The sequence below is a fragment of the Arachis stenosperma genome, chromosome 3, assembly GCF_014773155.1.
Source record: "Arachis stenosperma cultivar V10309 chromosome 3, arast.V10309.gnm1.PFL2, whole genome shotgun sequence".
Lineage (NCBI taxonomy): Eukaryota > Viridiplantae > Streptophyta > Magnoliopsida > Fabales > Fabaceae > Arachis > Arachis stenosperma.
This window is the reverse complement of record NC_080379.1, coordinates 13533533-13554179: the sequence shown is the minus strand read 5'-3', so window position 1 is coordinate 13554179 and position 20647 is coordinate 13533533. Positions and strand designations below refer to the sequence as shown.

Below are 20647 nucleotides of genomic sequence, written 5' to 3'. Positions count from 1 at the left end.
CGGTGGGATGTGCAACGGCAACAGGGCGAAGGACTTGAGGCCAGGGAGGAAGGACGCTCGCGAAGAAGGGTCGTCGTCCGAGGTTGCAGATTTCGGCGCACACGGCTCTGCGTCGTCCGGGGTCTGTGCAGCGAATGGGAGGGGTTTTGGTGAGGGAAGCAAACCGTGAGAGCCAAAAGAATTGGGTTAATGGGAAAAAATTGAAAATAGGAGTAAAGTAAGGTAAATTAAAACTGAACAAAACCATTAGAAATTAGGGTTATTGAAAGTTAATTTACTCTTTTAATTTAAATTGGGCCCAATAAAAACAGTACATTGTAGCCGTTGTATACATACTTCATTATACTTCATTGTCTCAGGACTCGTTTCAACTGTTTGTCTGCATACTTTTTTTTTCCTTTCAATCTTTTATTTTTGGTATTTATGTAAATCAAATTTAGCACTTTTTCATCCTATGCATTACATGAATATTATATTTTTTAGATTACATTTGTATTCGGTTCTTTTAAAACAAATAATAATAAAAGAAACAGAATCACGTGTTGAAATGAATCTTTATCTTGTTGTACATATTACTATTTGCTAGTTTTAGTTTAGAACTGCACCTTCCCATTCTTTTCAGTTCAAAGCCAAAACTTTAGCTTTCAGCATAGCAAGTTTCTAAATTGAGCAAATTCTTACAAAGATGAGCACTTCACAGGGTGTTATACTGTTATTACATGCAAAGGTATATTATTCATCATTATATAAACATTAAGCATGCATGTAGAAATCAATTATTTTCATGTTATTTCAAACATGATATTATGCAAAGTTATTTGCTGTTTGCAGCTGCAGTGTGCTGGGGATTAGGAATGGAAGTAAAGCTTGAAGAGATTCAAGTTGATCCGCCGAAATCAGGCGAAGTTCGAGTTAAGATGCTTTGTGCTAGCATCTGCCACACTAATGTTTCAGGAATTCAAGGATCTCCATATGTTAATGGTTTCCCTCTAGATTCCATATCCAAATACTGCATTGTATTGTATCAATGATAGAATTTCATCCATGAACATGATGAATTGATTTTAAATTTTAATTAATTGCAGTGTTGTAGAGACAGTTGGAGATGAAGTAAAAAATCTTAAAGAAGGGGATATGGTGACTCCAACATATAATAGGAGAGTGTGGACAGTTATCAATGGATGGAGCGAGTAATTTGCTTCTAGTTTTGAGCCTTGATGAGTTTTGAAAATGACCTTGTAATGCAGGCTATAAGCGGAGCGAAAATGCTGGGGGCTACTAAGATAATAGGGATTGACACAAATGAGATGAAGAGAGAAAAAGGGAAAGCTTTTGGAATGACTGATTTTATAAATCCTCAAGATTCTGATAAACCTCCATCAGAATTGGTGATGGATTTGGTGTGGATTATTCTTTTGAGTGCACTGGAGTTGCATCTTTGATTAGTGAATCCTTAGCAGCCACAAAGATGGTTAGTTTCACTTCTGTCAAGTAATTCAGCTGTTTGATTTCATCAAATTATTATATGATCCTTGCTTCTTCTAATTATTGCTTTGGAACATGTAGGGAACCGGTAAAGCAATAACAATTGGCGTGCCAAATGAACCTATTGTGCCTTTCAATCATACAGCAATTCTGGCTGGCAGAACTCTGAAGGGTTCTGTTTTTGGAGGTCCAAAAGCCATGTCAGACCCTTAATACATTGATGAAAAAGTCTCACAATTATTTAATGTATTTGGACTATTTATTTACATTTTCGCAGGAGTTCCCTCTTCAGGAGCTATTCACCCATGAGGTCCTATTGACAGACATAAGAAAAGCATTTGATCTATTCAAAGAGCCAAATTGTGTCTAAGTTGTCATCAAGATATGATTTTCTGGCAATTGATGGATGTAAAATTCAAATTATTCAGCTTCAGATAGTTTTATAGGAGCATATTCTGCTTTAAAAATCACACAAGTTGCAGTCTGACAACTATTCTGTGTGAATATAAATAAAGAATAGTTTGATGCATGTGTGTATAAGTTGGCAGTCATTTTACTTCACCGTTGTAATGCAAATAAAAATAATTTGTGATATGCAACATAACTTTATCCTAGTGCACAATGTGCACTCATAAATATTTTAATAAGTAAGTTGTTCAGTTCCTACTTTGAAAATTATTCTTTCAGGCAGTAACTTTGCTAATGTAAGCTCCTAATTGCAGGAACAAGTGAACAATGCTATATGATTGACTGAAAAAATTGTGTGACTGAATTCATTGTCAATTTGTCGTCATACAACAAAAGTAGACATACTCTTTGAGCTTGTCATCTGATTCTCTATTCTAATCTATTGTATACAACATGTATATGCTAATCTATGTCAATCTTCTAGGATCTGAGATTTATAGCCCATTCAAGCGAGAAGTGATTCGCTGGAAGACATGTTCACTGCAAGGAATAGTGAGACCTCCCATGGAATGATCATATCCAAACTCTTCTTCAGCTTGACTCAACAAGTCTTGGAATGAAGGTTGGTTCAAGTATGATACGGGAATCACAAAACGCTTTTGATTCTCTCCAACATACACTGCAAGATACCCCTTTGGGAGTTCCACAGATTTTGAAGCTGCTTGGCTAGCTGAGAATGATGACGCCCTTCGAATAACAGGTAAACGGAAGCCCATTTTTCTGTATGTATGTAAGTGTTGATGCTTAAGAATGCCAATGAATTGTGTTGTTTCTGAAGACAGAAGGAAATGTATTTATAGATTTTAAGATTCTTTGGAAGATTATTATTTCCAAGATAAAATTATTGTTGAAGTCATTACAGGATTGTGGGGTATACACACGAGAGATCACATGGTGCTGTCTTAGAAGTGGTTAAGAGTGAATGCCCCCACCTTCTCAAATGAGATAAGATCAAACTGAAGCCTTGTATTTGTTTGTATTAATTGGTATTCCATGCTTTTGTAAACATGCTTTAGACATGTCAAATTTTGTTCTTGATGGCTATATATCATATATCCATATCGCTTTATGGACATGTTTTAAGACATCTCATATGAATCCTTTCACGTACTGATGTACCCTGTGATCTGTTTTCTATTGCAATAAATGTATTCATATCCACTCTGCATCATTATTAGACAATTTCTACTGATTTAGTAGGTTACCCATTAGTATGAAGAGCCAACTTATGTGATATGTCTTAAGCATGTCTGCGACATAAGTAGTAGTCCATTAAATCAGCTTTGTATTTAACCATTTATTAACTTCTCAGTTGTCTCTTTCAAAAGGTGGCAACATTGTTTGGCAAGAACTCTCAAATCTAAAGTAATCTTTCATAAACACAATGAAGACACTACCATGTGATCTTCGTTTCGCCCTTGTCTCAAAGTAGGCCTTATCGAATGGCTAATTTTTCAAAAACTTATAGATGGTATATCTATATATAGACGGTTACCCTTGCACTCTAAGGCAACACAAATCAATAGCAACAACAATTCTTCTTTACACCCTTTGTGATCATTTGCATTTTTATTAGTTTGAAGCAAAACAGATCAATGGGATTTCGATTACCTGCTATTAGAAAGGCATCATCTGCTGTAACCCAAGCAGCATCAGTCCCAAAAGGCTATCTTGCAGTCTATGTTGGAGAGAAAATGAAGCGGTTTGTGATTCCTATTTCCTATTTGAGTCTACCTTCATTTCAAGATTTACTAAGCCAAGCAGAAGAAGAGTTCGGATATGGTCATCCAATGGGTGGTCTCACTATTCCTTGCAAGGAGGATGCTTTCGTGGATCTCACGTCTTGCTTGAATGGACTATAGTATAATCCAAGGAAAACAAGACTGACTTAGATTAATTGAGAGACAAATTTGTACAGCAGGCACTTGGAATTTTTCTTTTTTACTTCCTTTCTATTGGAAGATACTAACTACCATCTCATTGAGATGTCAAGGATGTAATATCAGAAATTTTTTCCCAAGTTCAATGAATTTAAACACCTTATCCCTAAGGACTTGTATACTCTATTTCTTTGCATATGATCTTCACTTTTGAATGCATCTAAATAGTAAATCTTTACTGCTGGAAAATGAATCTCCTGCTTATGATGAACAGCTTTACTTCTCTAGATAGTAAAGGCAGTCACAAATTATAGTCAATGATTTTAGCCATGTAGAAGAGAGAAGACTAAATTATTTCTCTGGGTAGTAGTTATTTGGTACTAGCAAAAGAACTGTCATGTTGAAATCCATATAGATCATTCTCTACATCTTCAGTTTTGCTATTCCAGCAAGCTAGCTAATTTGTTGAAACAAATCAATAACTCTTGATTACTTAAGCCACTTGGGCAAATCTATTAGTTTATGCTATTACCACATATTCACACTGTATTCTCTCCCAGATCAGAAGCTCACCAACTTTGATTGTTTCACTTGAATTTGACATCCCTCTAAAGCTTGTCTTCCTAATTTTTACAATGATTTACATCTTGCTTTACTTTATACATATAAAACTGTAACTACTAACTAGTATTTGAAACCATTGCAGAATTGTACTCTTAATTTTCAATTTTATGAATGAAATAGATTGCTCATTTTTATGGCCATATTTTAAGATTCCAATTTCATATAATATTAGTTGGATAATCACTGAATCTGTGTGGATTGCAAATTTGCAATTCTTGTTATTGTTCTTCAAAAATTCTGGGCAATTTGGACATGTTTAATTTTATTGTGATATTGTTGCATATATTAGAGATCATTCATATCAGACAAAGGCAAACAAATTCTGACAATGTCATGCTATATAACTTTCTCATTTAACATTTTTATACTTTCAAATGAATGATACAAGGAAGCGACCAAAATGGACAATGTTTATAATAACAGAAAGAGCCTTCTGTACAAAATTTGTCTCAGCTAAGCTATGTCAGTCTGTACTAGAACAATTTACTGCCCAATCAATTAGAAGTGAGGTTTAGGAATTCTTCCTCACTGCATGGAATTGTGAGACCACCGGTTGGATGTTCATATCCGAATTCTTCTTCTGCTTGATTTAGTAATTCTAGAAATGAAGGCTGGTTCAAGTAACATACAGGAATCACAAACCGCCTCATCTTATCTCCCACATAGACTGCAAGATAGCCTTTTGGAACATTAGTCCCTTTTGATGCAGAAAGTGATGCCTTTCTAATACCTGGAATGCGGAATGCCATTGTTTCTTCTTGTTGATTGAAAGAAAAAGAAATAGATTGTTCTTGAAGGATTTGTATGAGAGAAATATGTGATTTCTGAAATTTGAGGAGATACAACTGATTTGTGTTGGTTGAGAACACAAGAAGAAGTGTATATATAGTTGCCATCCTGAAGAAATTATTGAGATGAAGCTGTAAAATGGGGTCTACATAGTGACAAGGGTTAGCAAGGGATCACATGGTATTGTCTTGGAGGCCAGAGGAGAACCGATATGAACCTCAATTTTTCAGTTACACCAGATTATAAACCACACACCATGAAATTTGCAAAACATTGCAATCTGTTGGCCTACCCTCTACAAGGTGGACCTTGAATTATTTAGTTTAACAAGCTGATACATATGAAAGTCTGCTGAGACAATACCATGTGACTCTTACATGCCCTTGTCTCCTAACTGGTCCTATCTGATACCCTTCCTCCACCAATCATTCTAATATCGGTCTGTTTATAACATATCCTTTTATCTATATATATGTTCATGGTTGCAAGCATTTAGCACCAACACAACTACACAAGTCATTCACATCCTAAAGCAAAAAAAAAAAGAAACTCAAAAAATTGCATCTTATTCACAAGTCATATCTAAGACTAATATTTCATCAACACATACATACAACAATGGGTTTTCTTTTGGCTGGTATCAGAAGAAAGTCATCATTTACTGCAAACCAAGCAACTTCCAAAGTTGTGGAAGTCCCGAAAGGCTATCTTGCCATGTATGTTGGCGAGAAGATGAAGCGGTTTGTGGTTCCCATTTCTTATTTGAATCAACCTTTATTTCAAGAATTACTAAGCCAAGCAGAAGAAGAATTTGGATATGATCATCTAATGGGTGGTCTGACTATTCCATGCAGTGAGGATGCTTTCTTGGACCTCACGTCTCGCTTAAACTGACTTAGCACAAGTCCTGCCGAAGGAGACTGGCATAGATTAGTTGAGAGTGAAACTTATCCTTTTTGTAACAAGAATTGAGAGACAATTTTGTGTAGCAGGAACTATAGTATAAGTTTTCTTTGTAGCATAACATCATCTCATTGAGATGGCAAGGATGTCAATATCAGAATTTTTCCTCCCAGTTTCAATGAATTTATAGACTTCATCTCGAAAGATTTATAGACTTAAGTGCTTTCCATATGCTCTTCACTTGTGCATTCCTTGTGTTTCTGCTACTGTTGTATACAAAAGTTTGCATTAACTTTATGAAATGCTGCTAATTTGCTTCCAAAACCCCCCTTTCTAACAGTTGGCCTTGGATCTGTAAATTGCTTTATGACATGAAGGACTGAATCATTAACTGATTTTCAGTCATATGGCTAAGTTAAATATATTGGATCCAAGTTTATATTATTAAATGTTCCCCTCATTATTATTATTATTATTATTCTTTTGGGTTTTGAGTTCTGAAATTTGCTGCAATTGATCTTATGATGAAATGTTCTATTCCTCTAAATGGACATAGTATCACTTTTTATGATTGTTTATCATATATAAATAGTGTCGTTGCCGAAATCCAAATAGATAGATATTTCTATGCAGCAACTTCTGTTTTGCTTTTTCATCCAGCTAACTAAAATTGTTCAAATAAATCAAATGACTTTTGAAGCATGAATTTAAGCAGGCATTAGGTTGTTCTCAAAGCCTGTACATCCGTTTTCAATAACAAGGGAGTGCCTCTTCCTCTAAGAAATCTATTAGTCCTTCACATATTTACTTTAGTAGTTTTAACAAATTGTAAAAGAAACTTTATTCTGATATTGCCACTTATATTAGAAATTATTCAGGTTGAACAAAAAGCTGTAATAAGTGAATAACTTTCTCATTCATAAAATATTTTTACATTTTCAAAGGAATGATACAAGGAACATACCAAAATTGACAATCTTCAAAATAAGAGAAAGAGCCTTCTTTACAAAATTTTGTCTCATCTAATCTATGTCAGTCTCTATTAGCACAATAAGAATTAATTCAGATGAAGCTGTAAAATAGGGTCTACATTGTGAAATGATCACATGGTATTGTCTTGGAGTTCATACATCATATTCATACCCCACTTCCTGACATAATTGCCAAGAAATTACACATATCAAATCAAAGACATCTAAATTAAAGCTGTTGTACTAAAGATACTGAATTAGACATGTTTTGGACATCTCACATGTTTCTTCAGATTTAGAATTGCTATTGACAATGGAATCGGTAAACCATGTCCACAACCTGATTTATATCTCTGAAACAAAGTGTTCTGAGGCCAGAAGAGAACCAAAATTAGACACATGATAATGATCCAATATGAACCTCATTTTTAAATACACTGGATTATTAACATATCCCTTGGAATTTGCAAAACCATAGGCAACATGATCGAATCAAACTTGCTGTTTTATACATAAATTTACTTTGAATTATCTAAGACAACACCATGTGATCTCTTTTATGACCTTGTCTCCTAATAAGTCCCATGGCAACCATCTCTTACACTTTTTCCACCAATCATTCAAGTGGCATTGTGTTTATAGCATATTCTATTATCTATATATATGCTCATGGTTGCAAGCATTTAGCAGCAACACAAGTCATTCACATCCTAAAGCACAAGAAACTCGAAAACTTACATCTTATTTTCATTTCTTAGACTAGTATTTCTTCAACACATACAAAAATGGGTTTTCCGTTACCTAGAATCGTAAGAAAGGCATCATTTACTTCATCTTCAAAAGCTATGGAAATTCCAAAAGGTTATCTTGCAGTTTATGTTGGAGAGAAAATGAAGCGGTTTGTGATCCCCATATCATACTTGAACCATCCTTCATTTCAAGACTTGCTAAGTCAAGCTGAGGAAGAATTTGGATATGATCATCCAATGGGTGGTCTCACAATTCCTTGTGAAGAGAATATGTTCTTAGATATCACTTCTCGCTTGAGTTGATGCTAGCACCATCAAGATTAGGCTGACTTAGAAATAGATTACATAACACAAATTTTGTAACAATCTCTTAACCTGAGAAAGATTTTCTCCATTTTTTGTTATCCTACTATACATCTCAATGAGAAATTTATGCACACAAACATTTGTCTGCCATTTTCTCCTTAAATCTAAATGTATTGTTAAGTTCAAAGGCAATGACAAGCAGAAAGTGCTGTTCATAAAATCAATTTTCACTATGTTGTACAACAACTGCAAAAGAACCAGCAGGTAACTTTTATGATGATAGTAAAAAAAAAAGTAATGATAAAAAAAAGGCAGTAACTAAGTATGAATTTGCATAATCTTAGTTTCAATAATGATAACTTGTTTGGTCAATTCAATTATTCAATTATCACTATAGGATGATTATCAGCTTCAAGGACCAGTCCCTATATTAACCATGTCCCATTTTGCTTTCATCTGTCTTTGAAATCTCTGTGGACCCTTCCCAGTTTGAACATGGTGATCACTGAAATGCGGCCTCTGAAATGACAATTGGGATTGAAGCTTATCCATATTTTAGAAGAGATAAAATAAAATAGAAATATTAATCTAGTTGTATTCCATAATGTGATGGTAACAATGTATGATAATGAATTATTTGGCTTATGTTTGTGCAATTGCCTTTGATAAAGAAATATTATGACAATAATCATAATCAAGTGTATAATTATCAATCGTGAGAATAATCTTTTTAAATAGATTTATGTGGTGTTAATTTCTATTTCTTAAGTATTATGTGTCAAGCTTTTAACAAAATTCAGGAAATATTATTTTGCAATGATGATTGAATTGGAAGAATATGGGAACAACAGATTAACAAAACAATTTTATTCTGTGTTGCAGAGACCATGAACCTCATTTGTTGTAGAAGAATCTAGTAACAAATTGGCTAAAACTGTTCCAATAGAAATGTGTATTTTGTTCCATGATCAACTCAAGGACAAATAAGGAACTATAGTCTCTATCAAAAGCAGATAGTCTGATCATATATATGAACTGAAACTTGAAAATGCTACTGATGAATAAATTTGATTTCATTCAGAATTGAGCACAAGCTAAATTGTTTAAATAATATCTTGTCATGAATTTCTCATTTATCAAATGATTGATACAAGGAAGAAATCAAAATATAAAATCTCAAAAAGAAAGTGCCTTCTGTACAAGTTACTCTCAACTAATCTATTCTCCATTAGCATGATTTATAGCCTACTCAACTGAGAAGTGAGGTTTAAGAACTCATCCTCCTCGCATGGAATTGTGAGACCGCCATTCGGATGATCATAACCGAATTCTTCTTCTGCTTGGTTTAGCAAGTCTTGAAACAAAGGTTGGTTCAAGTATGATATAGGAATTAAAAACCTCTTCATTTTATCTCCAACATAAACTGCAAGATAGCCTTTTGGGACATCATTGCTCTTTGTTGCTTTTCTAATACCTGGTATGCGGAAAGCCATTGTCTTTTTAGGAGTAAGAAATATTTGAGTTTTTCTAAAACTTGTAATACTTGAGGATATGTGAATGATTGGTGTTGCTTCAGAACACAAGAAGTGGTGTATATATAGTTGCTAGGATCTTCAAACCAATTTCCTGAAGAGAGAATCATGAATAAGATAGGGTCTACCAATTGACAATGTATTATGCATCACAAGAAATCACATGATACTGTCTTGAAGGTGTTAGGAAGTTCATTGAGAGTGCATACCCCACTTCTTCATATAATTGCCAACAGATTAGCCTCTTGAAATTAATGAGCTCTACATCACAAGAGTGCATACCTTACATAATGCTTCTTTCATGCATTATACTACAGCTACTCCATTAGTTAGTAGACATGCTTTAGACATCTCTCATGTTTATTCAAATTGAGATTGCTTCTAAGAATGAAATTGTAAACCTTGACTATGACCTTATCTATTAGCTTTGAAACTATTGGTAGTGAGCCAGTATGAACCTCAGCTTTTTCTAGTACACCAGATTATAAGCAGTACCAACTGGAATTTGAAACCAAGGGGAAACATGTTCCAATTACACTTCCTCTTGAATATATATGGTGTACCTAGCATTTGATTGCAAGTGGCTGCTTTATTAGCCATTCCTTTACAAGGTGGGGTAAGCTTTCTCAAAAACTGCTTAATCCTTGATAGAGGCCTCTAAGACAGTACCATGTGATCTCTCATGTAGTGATGTGTATGCATTCCTATCATTTTCAAAAATCTTTTATCTTAGAAATAGTTTTCCAAAGAATCTTAAAATCTATAAATACACTTGCTCTTGCCTTCAAAAACAACACAACTCATTGGCAATCTTAAGTGTCAAACACTTAAAAACACATTCTTCTTAAACTTGGGAACTTTTCCTTGCAGTTATTCTTACATACATCTTTAAAAAAATGGGTTTCCGTTTACCTGTTATTCGAAGGACATCATCATTCTCAGCTAGCCAAGCAACTTCTAAATCTGTGGAAGTCCCAAAGGGGCGTTTAGCAGTGTATGTTGGAGAAATACAGAAGCTGTTTGTGATCCCCATTTCATACCTGAACCAACCTTCAATCCAAGACTTGTTGAGCCAAGCGGAGGAAGAGTTCGGATATGATCATCCTATGGGAGGTCTAACAATTCCTTGCAATGAAGATGTCTTCCAACAAATCACTTCTCGCTTGGATTGATGATGAATCTCACACTGCAGGAGACTGACATAGATTAGTATACACATTTTGTAGAATAGGCAACTTGTAATTACACATGTTTCTAAGTAAATGAAAGAAGAATGACCATTACTATGACAAGTTCAAAGTGTTTCCTTTTTTGTTTTTTTGGTTTTATCTTCTTCTCTCTACAAACAGAACATCATGCAGTATCTAGTAGTAAGCTGCCTGGTGTAAGAAAAACCATACTTCATTGTTCATTTGTTCTCATAGATTGCACTAATTCAAAGTATATAAAATTATAATATTTTAAATAAAAGAATATGCATGGAAAACTATAGCTAAAGAAATTTCTTACACGGGATGTATAGCTCATTTATTTATATATGTCTGTTCTCTTATTTCTTTATTGAAGTTTTATCCATACCTTAATATTTTCAAAAAGCATGTTATGTGTTGCACTTAACAGATTTATGTGCTATTTTCGTCGGCTAACAGAAGTTTTACTTGATAAATTTTATATTAATTAGGCTAATAAGGGATTTAGACTTTGTGATTTTAGTGAGGTTCAACCGAAAAAAACTATTCACATGGTTCCTGCTTTCTATAGAGAATATACTTGCTACGATGGGTAACCGGAGATTAGTAGGCTAGACTGATTGGGTTGGCCCAATCATCTGAAGGAGGGAGCCCTTTGGGTAGGTTCGCGTCTGGGAGCCTCCGTCCGACTTGTGTATGGGAGAAAAAATGGGGGGTGGTACCTGCAAAGACACTCCGATGTCTAAGTCAGCAAGGGTCTAAGCAAGTTTGGAGAGTATTGGAACTTAGGGATACCTGAGGGGTGTCAGTGTATTTATAGTGGTGAACCAATAACTACCGTTGAAGTAGTTCCACCTTTTAAGGAGGATAACCGTCCCTTTATCATAGGAAAGTTGAGATATGGCTCCTGAAAGTGGATTGAGAGATTTTAGGGGCAGTTACTTATTTGAATAAGTGTTATCTTGCCAGCTAGCCCTCGTTCCCGACTTCCTCAGGGGGAGCTTGTGTCGAATCCGACTTCTTGTGAGGAGGTCGGTTACGGGGGAGGCCAATCTATGGATTGGGCCTTTTTTATCTTATTTGGTCCTGGACCTTAGTGTTTGGCCAAGGGGTATGAACAGTGCCCCTAGTCGAGTCCAAGCTTTTTTATTGAGTTGGGTTGGAGTATTGAACTCGGGCTTGTAGCCGACTTGGTGAGGAACCGAAGTGATTTTTTTTTTAAAGAACCGACGTGATTCAGAATTCCTCAACCGTCGCGTCTCTTCAGAGTTTTAGCATTTACACGTGGGGAGCAGTTACATTGGCAACGGCGCATCTCTTAAATGATTACGTCGTTTTACTGTTATGCCCTTAGCGTGTTTATAAATGCTTTCCCTCTCTTCCCTTGTTTCGTTTCTGAAAACTTTCTCATTTGCACCCTTGTTCGAAAGAAGAACTCCTTTCCTCTTCGAGTGCTTTGATTGTTCGTCGCATTTACCTTCTTCGCAAGCAAAAGGTCAGTTCCTTTTCCTTCTCCTCTTTTACAAATACTTTTATTTGCATGTTTTTTGTTTAGAGGAGTGTTGACTGTAGGCCTAGTGACTCTGTTTGTTTTAAGGAACTTACTTTAGGCCCTTTAGAGACCCTGTTTTTTATTCTTTTTCCTTTTTTCTTTTATAGGCTTCGTTCACCCTTTTACTAGGAAAAGATGTTTTCTTTAGAGTCTCTTTAACTGTGGGTGGATGACACTCTTCTTGGGGAGAGCCCCCTGGTAGATACCGACTACATTACCGACCTGCGTACCCATCATAGGATCTGTGCCTTTGATGAGGATGAGCTGAAATGTGAACTGATTGCCCCAGGTCCAGAAGACCGAGTTTGTTTTGTGAGGGCTTCTGATACGGACCCTCATTTCTTCTTTATGTATGAGAGCATTTTTACCCGCTTGGGTGCTTTTCTTCCTTTTTTTGAATTTGAGATAGTTGTTTTATCTCATTGTTGTGTTGCCACTACCCAGCTTCACCCCAACTCTTGGGGTTTCATGAAAATTTACCAATTTATTAGCCGCAAATTAGATTTTCCGACTTCTTTGAAGATTTTCTTCTTTCTTTTCCAGATGACCAAGTCCTTTAGTGGGCAGAATAATAAACAACAATGGGTATACTTCCGGGTCATTCAAGGTCGGAGAGTTTTTACACTTTTTGATGAATCTTTTCATGACTTCAAAAAAATTTTTTAAAAGTTCAAGCTGCAGAGGGTCACCACCCCCTTTTTCTGGACCAAAATTCTTCTTTCCATTTTTCCTGTACTGGTTAGAGGTCTCTCTGTGGAAAAATATAGCCTGGATGATCTGGACGAGGTAGAGGAGGCTATTGTGGGGTTCTTCCGAGAATTTTGGGGAAGAGCCCCTTATCTTGATACAAAAAAGTTTCTCAAGGGGTCTCCGACCTTTGTACAGACTCAATTGGGTAGCTTTGCTTTTCAATTGTTTCCCGACTTGATTTTATTACTTCCGACTTGATTTATTTTCGAGTTGTCATTTCCGACTTGTAGACTGATTACTTTATGGTTTTTGTAGAAATGGTGAAGAAGAATTCCAGCTCCTCCTATCAAAGAGTCTAGGATGCCAAGACGAGATCTCGCGCCAGGGTGAGTGCTGCCAGGGCTGCTGGCACTCTTCCTCCTCCTCTTCTCCCTCCTCCTCCTCCTCACAACTTGGGGACCCCCTCCCGACCTATTGTGATATCCTCTTCTGCTTCTTCTCTTCCTTCTCCTCTGCCCCGATCTTCCCCTGAACCAGATAAGAAGAAGCGCAAGATTTCAGAGTTTGGCTCTTCTTTGGATGGTGAGGCTAAATTTAATGGGCCTCAATTCATTCAGAATCATGTCTATCCTCATACTCGCATAAGTATGGATGATGCTTCCGTTCGAAACTATCGTAACATTCTTGTTCAGGGGAGCGTCCGGGCGGCTGGGGTATGTACCAAATTGCTTGATATTTTTTAAAAGACTCCCCTCAACTCTTTGGGTTCTTCCCAAAAGGTTGAGGAGCTGGAGGGAAAAATTTTTTGTATCAAGAGGAAGAGAAGATGCTTAAGGAGGAGGTCGCTGAGTTGAAGGAGGAGAAGGATCGTCTCCAGGAGAGGGAGAAGAGGTTGATGGGCCAGTGTGCTATGGCGGAGGGCCTGAAGGAGAAAGCGGAGCAGAACTACATTAGGCTCTTTGGGGAGAATTTGGATTTGAAGAAGGAGTTGGCGGGATGTCAGGAGGCCTTCCAGGAGCTGGAGGATTCTTTGGCTGAAGGTTCTGAGGAGGCATGGAGGATCTTCAAGGAGCAGGTCGGAGTTATTGCTCCCGACCTGGATCTTTCTCCACTGGACCCCGACAAGATTGTGGTTGACGGGGCCATTGTTTATCCTCCCCGACCTGAGACGAACTCCGACCTGAAGACTCGAGGGCAGAAAATAATAGAATCTCCTCCACGACCAGATGATGTTCCGAGTTCTTCGGGGGTTCCTTCTTAGGGTCCTGACCAGTCTGCTCCGTCCTCCCCTGGTGCTGTTCCGACTACTCTCCCTGGTCTTGGTGGTGATGGCCCTTCTCCCGGCGGTGGTGATCTTCCTTCCTCTTAACTGATTGTGGCTATATGGAGGCCCGGCCTGTGGGTCCCCTGTTTTTTAAACAATTTTATATTTTATTTTTTTATGGTGGTGGTTGGTACCTAACATTTCTTGGTCCTTTGTGGCCATAAACAAAAATATTTAAAATACTCTTTTTTGGATAAGGGTTTAGGATATCTTTGTTGCGTGCATGCTTTTTGTTTGGGTTTTGAAAAACCTTTTTGATCTTTTTTTGCCTTTTTTGAAAATCATTTGTCTTTGCTGGATGTCTTTTGTCTAAGTTATTTTGAAATTTCTCGAAGACTTGTGACAGCCCCTGCCTTTGGTTTGATGAATTTTCTTATCTCTTTTTGGTATTCCTCGTACTCAATTTTTCTTTTATTGAGTTTCCATAACTTAGGTTATTTTTGCGATGCATTTCATTTTTCTCGGTTTTTCCGACTTGTAAGTCGACTAATTTCCGAGTTCTTTCATGATCTACTTTTATAACCTCTTTACACCGACTTGTAACTCGTCTTTTTATCCTGACGACCATCTAGGTCGATTCATGGGATTTTCACATTTTGTCGAGTTTAAATCGGCGCATTTTGTAGAAAGAGTGAGAATAATGTAAAAAGGAATTTATAGAGATATGGAAAAAAATCTTTCTTTATTTGCGAATGTACTTTTTTGCTACTAAGGGTTTTGACAATTTGTTCCCCCTTAGCCCCCACTTTGATGGCTCATTAAAAATTCCCTTCAGGAAAACCCTTTCTTTGGGAAAAAACCATGAAGTTGGAAAAAGAGTACATCAGGGAGTGTAGTTCGCTTTTAACTATAGTACCTTTTCATATTACAAGCATGCCACGACCTACGTAGCTCCGCGACGTTTAAGTCGGTCACCTTATAGTAGCCTTTTCCTAAGACCTCACTAATTTTGTATGGTCCTTTTCAATTGGCAGCAAGCTTTTCATCCCCAGATTTGTTGACTCCAATATCGTTTCTGATCAAAACCAAGTCGTCTGGGGTAAAACTTCTTCGAATGACCTTTCTATTATATCTGTTTGTCATCCTCTGTTTCAACGCTGCTTCTCTTATCTGGGCTTGTTCTCGAACTTCAGGGAGTAGTTCAAGCTCTTTTTTGTGCCTCTGTATGTTTCCCACCTCGTCTTAGAAGTTCACCCTTGGAATTTGCTCGTTGATTTCAACTGGTATCATGGTTTCTATGCCATAAGCAAGTTGGAAGGGTGTTTCCCCTGTGGCAGACTGCGGGGTAGTCCGATAAGCCCATAGTACTTGTGGGAGTTCTTCAGCCCAGGCTCCCTTTGCATCTTGCAACCTTTTCTTCAATCCTACCAGTATGACTTTGTTGGCTGCCTCGCCTTGTCCATTTGCTTGTAGATGTTTTACCGAGCTGAATTGATGCTTGATCTTCATACTGGCTACTAGGTTTTTGAAGGTTGAGTCGGTGAACTAAGTGCCATTATTAGTGGTAATGGAGTGAGGTACTCCATACCTTGTGATGATGTTTTTGTAGAGAAACTTCTGGCTTCTCTGGGCGGTGACGGTAGCCAATGGTTCTACTTTGATCCACTTCGTGAAGTAATCTACCCTCACTATTAGGTATTTTACTTGTCCAGATGCCTAGGGAAAGGGTCCTAATAAGTCCAATCCCTATTTTGCAAAAGGTCATGGAGAAGTTATACTAATGAGCTCCTTAGGGGGAGCAACGTGAAAGTTTGCATGCATTTGGCATGGCTGACACTTTTTCACAAATTCTATGACATCTTTCTGTAAGGTCGGCTAGTAGAACCCGGCTCGGATAACCTTCCTAGCTAATGCCCTGGCTGAGATGGTTTCCGCAGATACCATTGTGGACCTCCTCTAAGACTTCTATTGTCTTTGAGGTTGGGACGCACTTTAACAATGGTGTTGATACTCCTCTTTTATAGAGGATGTTTTTTTACCAAAGTGTAATTTTGTCCTTCCCTTCGAATCTTCTTGGCCTCTTTTTCCTCCTCGGGTAGGATGTCGAACTTTAGGCATTCGACTAAGGGGTTCATCCATTTGAGGTCTAATCCAGAGATTTCAAGGACATCTTGCTTGGCCTCTGTTTTTACCACAGAGGGTTCTTGGAGAGTTTCTTGGATCAGGCTTCTATTATTTTCTCCTGGCTTGGTACTTGCTAACTTGGAGAGGGCATTTGCTCTGCTGTTGAGATCCCGAGTTATGTGTTTGACCTCGATTTTTGCGAAGTGCCCAAGATACTCCAGTGTTTTGTTTAAGTACCTCTTCATATTGGGGTCTTTAGCCTGATACTCTCCATTTATTTGGGAGGTCACCACCTGAGAGTCGCTGAATATCACTACTTTTGTTGCACCAACTTCTTCTGCCAGTTTTAATCCTGCAATCAAGGTTTCGTATTCTGCCTGATTGTTGGAAGCCAGAAATTCAAATTTGAGGGAGACTTTTATTTGTGTTCCCCCTTTGTTGACCAGTATTATGCCTACGTCACTTCCTGTTTTGTTTGAGGATCCATCTACATATAGCTCCCATGTAGTGGATTCTTCCTCTTGCTCTCCTGCATATTCTGCCACGAAGTCGGTGAGGCATTGGGCTTTTATTGCCGTCCAATTTTCGTACCTTAGGTTGAACTCGGAAAGCTCTATTGCCCATTAAACCAGTCTACCCGTAATATCGGTCTTCTGTAGGATTTGCTTCATGGGCTGGTTCGTTCGTACCCTTATTGTGTGTGCTTGAAAATAAGGTCGTAGCCTTCGTGAGGATACTACTAAGGAGTATGCAAACTTCTCCAGTTTTTAATACCTTAGTTCAGGCCTTGTAGAACTTTGCTGGTGAAATATACAGGATGCTACCCGACCTCATCTTCCCGTATTAGAGCTGATGCTACAGCTTTGTCTGCTACGGACAAATATAGGATGAGTTCTTCCCCGACTATAGGTTGGGTCAGGATTGAAAGTTGGCTTAAAAACCTTTTGAACTCCTAGAATGCTTTTTCGCACTCAAGAGTCCATTCGAACTGACATCCTTTCCTTAGTAGAGAGAAGAGTGGTAGGGATCTTAGTGATGATCCTGCCAAGAACCTGGAGAGAGCAGCAAGTCAGCCATTTAACTGTTGGACCTCCCTTAGGCAAGTCGGACTTTTCATTTCTAAGATTGCTTTGCACTTGTCGGGTTTGCTTCAATTTCCCTTTGTGTCAGCATAAATCCCAGAAATTTTCTAACCTCTACCGCGAAGGTGCACTTTACAAGATTCAACCTCATCCCATGCAACCTTATGGTGTTGAAGACTTGCGAGAGATCTGTCAAGAGGTCGGTCTCCTCCTTGGTTTTTACTAGCATGTCGTCCACGTAGACTTCCATTAAATTCCCAAGGTGAGGAGTGAACACCTTATTTATCAGCTTTTGGTATGTGGCTCTAGCATTTTTTAATCCAAAAGGCATGACCACATAGCAATAGTTTGCTTTAGGCGTGATGAAGGATGTTTTTTCTTGATCCGACTTGTACATCGGGATTTGATTATATCCCGAGTAGGCATCCATAAACGACAAGTATTGGTACCCTGAGCTAGAGTCTACTAGGGTATCAATACTGGGAAGTGGGTATGGGTCTTTAGGACACGCCTTGTTCAGGTCAGTGTAGTCGACGCACATCTTCCACTTGCCGTTTTGCTTCTTGACCAGCACTACATTTGTCAGCCATGCTGGATACTTAACCTCTTTGATGAAGCCAGCTTCTAAGAGAGCTTGTAATTGCTCTTCCACCACTTGAGCCCGTTCTGGTCTGAGCTTCCGTCTTTGCTGCTGTACAGGTTGCGATCCGGGGTATACCGAAAGCTTGTGGGACATGAATTCAGGATCTATCCCTGGTATGTCGGAGGCTTTCCAGGCGAAGAGGTCAGAATTATCTTGTAGAAGCTTTATCAGCCTCTGTTTCAGGTCTCCCCCTAGGCCAGCTCCTATGTTGGTATTTTTTCCTTCCTCTTTTTTGATCTGTACTTCCTCAATTTTTCTCCTGGTTGCGGCCGCAGCTCTTCTTTAACTTTGACTCTACCGAGCTCTATGGTGTGAACTTCCTTGCCCTTTCTTCTCAGGTTCAGACTTTCATTGTAACATTTCCTTGCCAATTTCTGGTCACCCCGGATGGTTGCTATTCCCTCTGGTGTTGGGAATTTCATGCAAAGATGAAAGGTGGACACCACTGCTCCGAACCAATTTAGGGTAGTCCTGCCAATTAGGGCATTGTAGGCTGACCCTACGTCGACGACTATGAAGTCGATGCTCAGAGTTTTGGATTTTTCCCCTTTTCCAAAAGTCGTGTGGAAAGATATGAATCCTAGTGATTTTATTAATATATCCCCTAGTCCATACAGGGTGTCAGGGTAAACTCTTAACTCCTTTTCATCCAACCCCAGCTTATCGAATGCTGGCTTGAAAAGGATGTCGGCTAAACTCCCCTGATCTACCAGGGTTCTGTGAAGATGGGCGTTGGTAAGGACCATGGTTATCACCACTGGGTCATCATGTCCAGGAATGATTCCTTGCCCATCTTCTTTGGTGAATGAGATGGTTGGGAGGTCGGGGGCCTCGCTCCCGACCTGGTAGACTTCCTTTAAGTGTCTCTTGCGGGATGACTTTGTGAGTCCACCTCCCCTAAATCCCCCTGAGATCATATGTATGTCTTTCTGGAGTCTGTGGTAGTGGGTCCCTTCGGTCGCCGTCATCTCGCTTTCTTTTTCCATGATTGTCTGACCTTTCCATGAGATATCTATCAAGCCGACCCTCTCTGGCCAGCTTTTCTATCACATTTTTAAGGTCGTAATAGTCATTTATTAAGTGACCATACATCTTGTGGTACTCACAGTAGTCACCGCGACTTCCCCCCTTTTTATTTTTTATGGGCCTAGGGGGTGGTAGCCTTTCAGTGTGGCAAATTTTCTTGTATACATCAACTAGAGAAACTCTTAGAGGGGTATAAGAGTGATATCTCCTAGGCCTTTCAGGGTCGACTTCCTTTTTTTCTTGGGCTCTCTTTCTTTCTCCTTCGACGAGTGAGAGCGCCCAGGATACTAGTTTGACTCTCGCAGCCTGGCATTTTCCTCCATGTTGATGTACTTCTCGGCTCTTTTCTGTACATCACTCAAGGAGGTCGGGTGCCTTTTTGATATGGACTGGGAGAAGGAACCTTCCCTGAGTCCATTTATTAGACCCATAATTACTGCCTCTGTATGCAGGTCTTGAATCTCCAAGCACGCTTTGTTGAACCTTTCCATATAGTCCCTTAAAGGTTCCCTGACCTCCTAATTCACACCCAGGAGGCTCGGTGCGTGTTTTACTTTGTCCTTCTGGATGGAGAATCGCGTCAAGAACTTTCGCGAGAGGTCGTTGAAGCTAGTGACCGACCTTGGTGGAAGACTGTCGAACCACTTCATCGCTGCTTTCGTCAAGGTGGTTGGGAATGCTTTGCAGCGAGTAGCATCAGAAGCGTCGGCCAGGTACATCCAACTTTTGAAGTTGCTCAAATGATGCTTTGGATCCATGGTACCATCGTAGAGGTTCATATCGGGGCTTTTGAAGTTCCTCGAAACTTTTGTCCTCATTATGTCCTCTATGAATGGGTCTTCTCCTCCCAAGAGGGAATCTTCTCGATCGCTACGGGAGCTTCGACTTTTGAGAGCGGACTCCAGCCTTAAGAGCTTTTCTTCTAGCTCTTTTCGTCACTCTATCTCATTCCTCAAGTTTTTCTCCGCCTCTCGTTGTCGTTCTAACTCCTGCTCTAGCTGCTCCAGGCGCCCTTGGTGGCCGTGGAACAATCTCATGAAGTCGGCTGCATGGGGCTGTCCTTCTTTTCCTGATTCGTGCCCTTCAAAAGAGTTTGCCTGTGGGTCTTTTAAACCAGAGGTACCTTCTCTATGCTGGTTGTTCACCTCTTGGTGAGGGGCTATGTCCGCGTCGTTGTTCCCAATGCCCAGATTCTCTTGCTCAGAATCAGACGCTGTGTGGCCATCTTCGGGTGAATTGTTCGCTATTACTGGTTGATCTCTTGGGTCCCTGGCAACGGCGCCAATGTTACGATTGGTAACCGGAGATTAGTGGGCTGGACTTACTGGGTTGGCCCAATCGTCTGAAGGAGGGAGCCCTTTGAGTAGGT

General features: G+C 38.9%; 3 protein-coding genes across 4 annotated transcripts; 2 read left to right on the top strand and 1 right to left on the bottom strand.

The window, feature by feature from the left end:
- Positions 1–50: 50 nt before the first annotated feature.
- LOC130968255 (auxin-induced protein X10A-like) lies at positions 51–6341 on the top strand. Of its 2 annotated transcripts, XR_009081571.1 has the most exons (6): positions 51–222; positions 832–981; positions 1086–1471; positions 1567–2288; positions 2378–2653; positions 2816–3232. XR_009081571.1 is itself a non-coding variant. In XM_057893434.1 (3 exons), exons 2-3 carry the CDS (start codon positions 3549–3551, stop codon positions 6138–6140), a joined length of 531 nt encoding a protein of 176 aa, XP_057749417.1. In that variant the 5' UTR covers positions 2499–2653; positions 3530–3548; the 3' UTR covers positions 6141–6341. The 2 variants fall into 2 exon arrangements, 1 of the variants encoding a protein (XP_057749417.1); XM_057893434.1 differs by lacking the exons at positions 51–222; positions 832–981; positions 1086–1471; positions 1567–2288; positions 2816–3232 and adding exons at positions 3530–3774; positions 5836–6341 and having other exon boundaries at positions 2499–2653.
- Positions 2388–5297, bottom strand: LOC130968257 (auxin-induced protein 6B-like). The gene is made up of 3 exons (XM_057893435.1): positions 4990–5297; positions 3572–3585; positions 2388–2687 (listed from the first exon to the last, which is right to left on the bottom strand). Exons 1-3 carry the CDS (start codon positions 5204–5206, stop codon positions 2388–2390), a joined length of 531 nt encoding a protein of 176 aa, XP_057749418.1. The 5' UTR covers positions 5207–5297.
- Positions 6342–7822: 1481 nt separating the features above from the next.
- On the top strand, positions 7823–10993 carry LOC130965531 (uncharacterized). The gene is made up of 2 exons (XM_057890290.1): positions 7823–8167; positions 10557–10993. The coding sequence occupies exons 1-2, from the start codon at positions 7906–7908 to the stop codon at positions 10877–10879; spliced, it is 585 nt and encodes a 194-aa protein (XP_057746273.1). The 5' UTR covers positions 7823–7905; the 3' UTR covers positions 10880–10993.
- The last annotated feature ends 9654 nt before the right edge of the window (positions 10994–20647 follow it).

What these genes read in the sequence shown, in the direction of transcription:
- LOC130965531 (XM_057890290.1), top strand. Translation starts at nt 7,906, where the DNA reads ATGGGTTTTCCGTTACCTAGAATCGTAAGAAAGGCATCATTTACTTCA. An exon ending in AGATATCACTTCTCGCTTGA is followed by an intron (nt 8,168 to 10,556) that starts GTTGATGCTAGC and finishes ATTCTTCTTAAA; the next exon opens with CTTGGGAACTTTTCCTTGCA.
- LOC130968257 (XM_057893435.1), bottom strand. Translation starts at nt 5,206, where the DNA reads ATGGCATTCCGCATTCCAGGTATTAGAAAGGCATCACTTTCTGCATCA.
- LOC130968255 (XM_057893434.1), top strand. Translation starts at nt 3,549, where the DNA reads ATGGGATTTCGATTACCTGCTATTAGAAAGGCATCATCTGCTGTAACC. An exon ending in CACTATTCCTTGCAAGGAGG is followed by an intron (nt 3,775 to 5,835) that starts ATGCTTTCGTGG and finishes CATATCTAAGAC; the next exon opens with TAATATTTCATCAACACATA.